Source organism: Martes martes, assembly GCF_963455335.1.
Source record: "Martes martes genome assembly, chromosome: 7".
Classification (NCBI taxonomy): domain Eukaryota; kingdom Metazoa; phylum Chordata; class Mammalia; order Carnivora; family Mustelidae; genus Martes; species Martes martes.
Window position 1 is genome coordinate 59,548,740 of NC_137894.1, and position 7,892 is coordinate 59,556,631.

The 7,892-nt window shown below is 59.2% G+C and overlaps 1 protein-coding gene across 1 annotated transcript; it reads right to left on the reverse strand.

Annotated features, from left to right (window-relative positions):
• Positions 1-3,477: 3,477 nt before the first annotated feature.
• Positions 3,478-4,626, reverse strand: ANKRD63 (ankyrin repeat domain 63; the record flags this gene model as incomplete). The annotated part of the gene is made up of 1 exon (XM_080809232.1): positions 3,478-4,626. One exon carries the CDS (start codon positions 4,624-4,626, stop codon positions 3,478-3,480), a length of 1,149 nt encoding a protein of 382 aa, XP_080665358.1.
• Positions 4,627-7,892: the final 3,266 nt, after the last annotated feature.

A 7,892-nucleotide genomic window follows, 5' to 3' on the forward strand; every position in this document is an offset into this window, starting at 1 on the left:
AAAAGCATATGTGTACGTCACTTAGCCTCCCACACAGACTAGTTCTGAGCTTGATGTTAGGGTACCGAGATCCAGTGGCCTGGGCAATTCTGCACAATGATGAAAGCAACAAGAGTTGGGAAAAGAAAACCGTTTAGAAAAGTCTCTTCTAAAGTGGAGTGAGCTTGAGAGGACCCCAGTGTCAAAGCTCTGGGGCTGACAATGAGTAGGAAGAGCAGGAGAACGAAATGCAGGGACATAGAGAACTTCTGCACGGAGCTGGGCCCAGTAAGAAATCTGCAAGAACAGCAAGTCAGTCAAACACAATTCAGTCAGGGGTGCCTGGGTGGCTCAGTGGGTTAAAGCTTCTGCCTTCAGCTCAGGTCATGATCCCAGGGTCCTGAGATCGAGCCCCACATCGGGCTCTCTGCTTGGTGGGGAGCCTGCTTCCCCCCCTCTCTCTGCCTGCTTCTCTGCCTGCTTGTGATCTCTCTGTCAAATAAATAAATAAAATCTTTAAAAGAAAAAAAAAAAAACACAATTCAGTGCAGACAGGAAAGATCTGCTGTGGTTTTTTTTTAAGAACATTGCTTTCAACCACCAAGCCCTTGGCAATTCGGTGGAGAGGAGCCCTCGTGGTTGTTTATTCAATAAGGAAGGAGGGCCCCAGGGTGACAATGAACCAGAAAGTCACAGGTCAGCGACATTTGAAAGATGACAGCACCTCCTACCTAATGTTCAACCCAGACCTTATGGTGTTCTGAAGAAGCCAAATACTTGTATCCTTAAACCATTATAAAACTCCATGAAGGTGGCACCTGGGTGGCTCAGTGGGTTAAAGCCTCTGCCTTGGGCTCGGGTCATGGTCCGGGGGTCCTGGGATTGAGCCCCGCATTGGGCTGTCTGCTCAGCGGGGAGCCTGCTTCCCCTTCTCTCTGTCTCTGCCTGCCTCTCTGCCTACTTGTGGTCTCTGTCTGTCAAATAGATAAATAAAATCTTAAAAAAAAAAAAAAAACTCCATGAAAATTAAACACAGCCAGGGAGTAAGTGAGCAAGCCAGGATCAGGAAAAAAAAAATGGAGTTTGTACTTGGGATGTCCAGTTATCCCCCATCCCACCCCAGATCCTCTCCTTCTGGCTTTTCAAGTGCATCTGTATTGTTCCACCACCCAGACAGTGGTACTGAGGAGAGGCAGGTGTGTGGGAAGAAACAAGTAGGGGGAGGGCAAAACACCCCAAAATGAAAGTAAATCTCATCAGAAGAAAACAGTGCAGGTCCCAAGCTTCAGAAATTATAAACAAGGGGTTGGAGACTCCTATTGTTCAGAACAGAGCAGAAGCTCTCCGAACTTGGGAGCCTTAAGATGGAAGATCTTGGGGTCCTTAGTGAAGACTGGTCTGGGCTCCTGCTATTCCAAATCCGAGTTTTTGTGTTTACTGTCCCTCACTTCACTGCTGGGAAATGACTTCAAGTATCCGGATTTAACATACTACTAGAGGAAGAGGGTTCCATGGGTCAATGCACACAGAGGGAGAAGTACATTGCGATGATCCCTAGTAAAACCAGAAGTCCAAACTCCTAGCCCGGGCGCCGCAAGGAAAGCGCAGCGCTGCCACCAGGGGGCACCAGAGATCACGTCCAGCGCCGGGCGCGAGGAGAGGGCGCGGCCTTGCGGACCTTAGGGAAGTGGAAGGATTGGGGAGGAGTCTGACACCTACACCAGGCCCGCTCACCTCCGGGACCAGTTTCTCAGCACAGGTCACTCTCGCTCCGGGCAGTTTCCTTAGAGTTCACGTGAGAAACCTTCCGTTCTGCAAAGGCGTATAGATCGACGTCTTGAAAGGACCCCACTTCAGACGGGTGAGGCGCTGCACGTTCAACCTTCAGGGTTCACAAAGAAAGCCCCCAAGCGCCAACGATCCCGCGGGCTGGACGCACAGATACCTGTGCTAGCGCTTCCGCAAGATCCTGGGGCACACGTTCGCCAGACCCGCTAAAACTCCCCCCACCCCCGCCAGCCTCTCAGGCCCGCACAAAGGGGAAGGCAGGGAGGGATGGGAGGAGGAAGGACCACGCCGGGAAAGGGCATTTAACCACCTCTCCACGGTTGCCTCTGACTCACTAATCTGCCCAGTAATGAAGCTGGGCCGGGCCAGCGTCCCACGCGCCTCGGCAGAGGCAGGGGTCCTTGGTCTCGACATCCAGCATCCATCATCCGCCCTGCCCTCCATTAACGGCCCAGCGAGAAGCAGGAGCCCTTTAACAGCCCCCTTCCAGCTCTCTCAGGAGTTTGATGTAATTTAAACCCGGACCTGCGGCTCGTGTGGGCTTCCCGACTCCCGCGCGCCGCCGTTTAACGTGGCAAACACTTCAGTCAATTATCCCCCTCGCGGAGCTTCTATTTAAAGAGATATTGTCAGGTTCTTAAGCCTCGGATCAGACCCGCTGCTTTCGGCTTCATATACAAAGACTCAAAACACGAGTTCTTTGAGGATTGAGAGAAATACAATTAAACCAAGCCTTCGCAACCATTCCACCCTAGGGGGGAACCCACGTGCACCGCCAGGGGAGCTGGGAAGTGGTGGGAGCGGGGAAGGGCCAAGTCCTTTCCATTTCAGGCTCTAAGAGTGAGAGGAAATAAGGCTGGACCCTGAGGGGTGAGACCTCAAAGGTAAAACTCAAATGCCGCCCAGCTGAAGCTGGGCTCAGGTGCTGGGAGCTGGGATCGACAGGCGTTGCTGTAGTCCAATGACCCCACATCATGAAGTTGAAAACTGGGTCTGCCGGTGGGAGCTGAAATTACCCAGAAGCTATTTCAGGGGACAATTAGCCTTCAATACCAGGGCCTCTCCCACCCCTAAATATGATCTCATCTTCTGGAGGCAGGAGCTTTTCCCCCAGAAAACCTTAACCTCCAGATTCCTTCATAATCAGCCCTCCTGTCCAGAAGGGCTCAAAGGCTGGTCTCCTTGCTTTCTGTCTCCAACACCTAGGAAGGGAGACTTTAGTAGCCTGCGGCATTACCGGGCACATCACTAGGCAAAGGGGGGAGGCTAGGTCTTTGTTCTACAAGTCAAGCTCTCCTGCTGCCTGGCTGCCAGGATGTGGGAAAGGGGTAAGGAGGAGGTGACCCAGCAGGAGTCGGCAAGGCTCAGAACTGAGCCTTAGGGCTCAGGGTAGGGGGTCCATCTTCCTGGCTGAAAGGCTGTCTAGCCTCCAGAATCCATCTTCTATTCCTCCCCTCCAGGACAGGAAAGGTACGCGGTAGGGAAGGTGAGAGACCTAGGCAGAGAATACCGACAAGCACAAATAAATAAATAAATAAAATAGGGCTTCTTTTCAGAGAGAGGATTAGGGGTCTGGTCTGGGCAGTGGGGACAGATTATGGGATCACAGGCCAGGGAAACTGCCAGGAAAGTGAGGGCCCTGAAAAAAAGAAATCCCAGCAGAGGAGAGACATAAGAGGAGGGGGGAGCAGGGCTCAACCTCGACGCCGTTTACCGCTGAGCGTGCAGCACCACGGCCTCCGTGCCCCCCTGCCAAGGCTGAGGCCCAGGCACCGAGTGGGGCAGAGCGTTGGCCTCTAACTCCGCGCCGCTCTCGGGCCCTGAGGGCTCCCCGACCAGGCTGGGGATGTCTGGAGCTGTGGAGCGTCGGCGCAAACCCAAACGGCCAGAGCCGGGGCCGCCCTCCGGGTGGGGGCTCAGGCCAATGGGGGCTTGCACTAAGGTCGGAGGCGCTCCCTCCAGCACCTCCTGCGAACGCCACCGCCCGGTCCCTGAAGACTGGGGCGAGTGTGGTCGGGCCATCAGTGCTCCCGCCCGCAGCCGAGCCGCTTCCTCCTCGGTTACAGCACCCAGCGCCAGGCTCATGCTCCGGCCCAGCTCGGGCCTCTCGCTGCCCTGTGCGCGGTGCCGGCCGGAGCCCTTGCCCCCTGACCCAGCCTCGCCGCCATGACCGTGGCCGCCTGCAGCTCGCGCAAAGCGCGCCAGGAGAGGCCGAGGTAAGCGGCGGGGGCTGGGTCGTCGGCGCTCCGGGCTGGGCGCGGGAGCCGGACGGCCGGGGGGGCTGTCGGAGTTGGAGCCCCGGGCCGCGGCGGCAGCAGCTGCGCGGCCCCAGGGCCCGGTGAGGGCTTGCACGCAGGTCCCGTGGCCGCGGGCGGCTGCCAGCTGCAGCGCCGTGAGACCCGCTCGGTTGGTGCGGTCGAGGCGCAGGCCGAGGCGGCGAAAAGAGCGCACCAGGAACTCGAGCACCGCCCCGTGGCCGCACGCCGCCGCCCACATCACTGGGCTGTTGCCCGCCGAGTCGGCCGCTTCGGGGTCGCCGCTGAACTGCACCAACAGCTGCACCGCGTCCAGGTGGCCGCGCTCGCACGCCAGGCTGAGCGCTGTGCGGCCGCGCTCGTCCCGCAGGTTCACGGCCGCACCCTGCTCCAGCAGTAGCCGCACGAAGCGCGAGCGCAGCGCGGGGTCCGGCAGCCCCACCGCCACCATGAGCGGCGTGCGGCCCTGCTCCGCGCGGCAGTCGATGATGCTGCGGTCCAGCGCATCCAGTACAAAGCGGGCCAGGTGCACTTTGCCCGCCTGCATGGCCTCCAGGAAGGTGCGCGTACCCGCTCGGGGGCACAGGTCCTTGGGCTTGAGCATGGCCCCGGCCGCCGCTCCCAGGCGGCCAGCAGCTCCGCACGGGGGCGCCCCTGTTCCCGCGCCCCGCTGGGCTCTGGGCCCCACTGGTGCTCTGGTGTGGCTCCCTCAGCGCGTGGGCGGCTGCAGCCGAGGGTCCTGACGTTTCCACTCTTGTGCCCCAGCGGATCCCTCTTCCCTGCCGCTCCTGGGCCGCACGCCTGGCGTCTCGCAGCTCCTTCCCTGGGCTTCCCGCCTGGAGGTGTAGGTTGCTTGCTACTCTGGGCTCCGCGCCTGGCCCGCCACGAGACTACGGGAGCCAAAGCTCGGCCCCCTTCTGTCTGTCCCGCTGTTTTCCGCTTGTCCGGTGCCCCTCCGCCCCTTGTGGCTTGGAGCCGCGCCACTCACCCTCACCCGGGACAGCCCCCGCTCCCCCGATGAGACGGTGGCGCCCGCCGTGCGCGCCTGCATCCAGCCCTGGCGGGGCGCGCCGCTCCTCAAGCTGCTGGCGCCGCTCCTCCGCCTCCTCCCCGCTCGCGGGGGCCGGGCCACACCGGGGCGCTTGCTCCTTACTTGGGGGGCTCAGCCGCGCGGGAGTCGCCGCCTGCCTGCTTATCTGGCTTTATAGCCTCGGGGGTCTCCATGGCAATGGCTGCCCTGGAAGCGGGCTGGGCCGTCAGGGCAGGAGCGCACCGGGCGGGAGAGACCGCCCCTGACCCCCACCCTTTCGTGGGCCACGAAGTCGGGGAGCGGCTCCTCCTCCGCGCTCCCCTGGGGCTGCCGTGGCGGTTGTGGGGCGCGGGCGGCGGCTGCTAGCTGGGGGGCCACATGCACCAGGCCAGGCCAATCCCAAAGTCACAGTCGTCTCTTCTCGTCTCCCCGCCCTCCACCCCTACCGGAGTCGGTGCCCTCGGAGCCTTACAAACTTAGGACCTCGCGCCCGTCGAGGAAGGCGGAGGACTGCCTCCCAGCGGTCCAGGTGGAAGGAAATGGCTGACCGTAATGGAGCTGGGTGGCGGCGGCAAAAGATGAACCGCGAGTAATTGGCGGGGGTGTGGGGGTACCTTCGCTGCGCGCGGGGTGAGGGGCGCTTATTCTGGCTGAGAACTGCCACTCGAAGTGTAGCGAATCACGCACTCGCACACAATTGTTCCTCCCGCACACGCTTGCTCGGAGCGGGGGTGGCGGGGAGACTGCGCCCTCCAATCTCCGACGTCTCCAACCCCGACCACGCGCCCGAGCGCCGGTTCCCGGCGGCTGACAGGCGGGCGGAGCCGAGACGCGGCGGCCAGGGCGGGCGCCTGGGGATTCGAGAGTGCTGCAGCCGCGTTCACGACTCCCCCGCGCCGCCTCCCCGCCGCTTTGGGGGCCGGCCGCCACCCCGGAAAAATGTGAGAGACCTACGCAAGGCTCCCCTACGGTCCTCGTCTCCCTCCCAAGCACAAAACCACCCCTAGCCCAACGGACTCTGATTTTGACTACTAGCTGACCCCTTTGGAAGGGAAGGAGAGAGCCAGCGTCACTGGGCGGTGGAAAAACTACCGCATCACCTCTCCCTCCTGAGGTGGGGGGCGGTGGTGCTCAAGCCCGTGTTGAGGGGAGTCAGGGCTCCTCAGAGGGGGGTGGCAGGGGGGTGTAGGTGTATAGGGGTAGAATGAATTATTTGTGAAGTCTAAAGAAGTGAATCAGTTATCAACTCATAACAGAATTTACTGAGACTTTTCCCTGAGCTGGGCATTGTGTTCCCCAGCTGCAGGAAACAGAAGCAGAAGCTCAGTTCTGGATAGAAGAGACCATCCCTCTCAAGCAGGAAGACAAGACCAGCGTAAAAATGTAGAGGCTATCAGGAGAGGGCTGACTACACCTGTTATATCCAAACAAAACCAAGCCGGTGCTTAGCGGAAAAGGTAGAGCTGAGTGCGAGGGGCTCCGGGGCAATCTGAAGCTAGGACTCTGGAGGTGGTCTTCAAGGATGTGGGGGGATCTGGCTTCGAGGAAATAAGGAAGACATTCCAGACAGGGTTCCTGAGGCAAAGACATGGAAGCAAGAAAAACACCTCTAGGGGACAGTACTGAGGGCTGCTTTACCAAGTACCTTCCTATGGAAGATAGGAAATGAGGAGAATAATAAAGCTGTCGTGAGGCTGGGCGGAGCCATGATAAGATGCTGTCTGGGAAAAGGTTCTGGGCAAGGAGAGGATTCGTCTTTGGAAAGGAGACAGTGGGCCCAGATAGGTGAGTGGCGAAGAGCACACAGGGCCCTGAGCTCCAGGCTTCTTGCCTTTCTCCAGCTCCTAGGCTTCAGGGATGCCCACCTAGCATCCTGGGCCCAGCCATGGAGCAGGGTCTCCCACTTCCCTCTATTCTGGGGGGTGGGGGGACAGTGCATGTGATGTTTGCCTGTATATACTGTCAAGCCCCTATCTCCTTTATCATTTTTGCATTCTCTAATCCCCCTGCTCTGCCAATTTTCTCTCATGGTGTCATGGAAAGGGCACAGCATTTGACCTCGGAATTAAGTCCCAGCTTGAAGGCCTTCGTCTCAGCAAAACGAAGCCCACAGTACTAGCTCTGCCTGCTTTAGGCAAGATCAAGCTAGGGAGTGTCAGGGAAAGAGCTGCACGGTTAGGTTATTCAGAGTGTAGAAAGCCACGTCTCACCCCCAGACATGGGGGCCTCACCTGGAGTGTCACCCTGGGGGGGCACAGACTATCCAACCCCAGGAAGGTTTCGGGAAAGCTCTCCTTCTACTCAGATAGCAGAAGAAAGGCTTTCCTTCCCTTCATGAATCGATTGCCCTTTTCTGCAGCATGAGGGAAATTGCTTTCTTCCTTTCCTTCTGTTTCCAGAGTCGGAGAAGGAGGTAACCCTGGAATCTGTGTGTGGCAGGCCAGCCTGACAAGCCGGAGGTGACCCAGTGCAGGGAGAGGAGAAAAGCAGTGGGAAGATGGCATGGGTGCCTGCTTGGTCCTAAAGAACCAGGGCCCCTCCTCTGTGAGCTTCTCTGAGACAACCCTGCCTCATTTGTGTTCCTCCTGCTGGGGTGGATGGAGATAGTTGCAGGGAAGCTGAGGAGCGGAAGCAGGTCCCTGTCAGGGCCTCGCCCTGGCCTGGCCGAGAGTGCCCTGCTGGCCACTGTCCAGAAGGAGCAGCCAGTGCATTTACTCCAACTGGTACCCCCAGCCCAGCCAGGCCTGTGGTGGGATGGGATGGTGGCGGGTCTCAGGCCCCAGAGCCTTTGCTCTGACTTTTCCGTAGGCTCAGTATGTTCTGAACAGAAAAGAAATAGC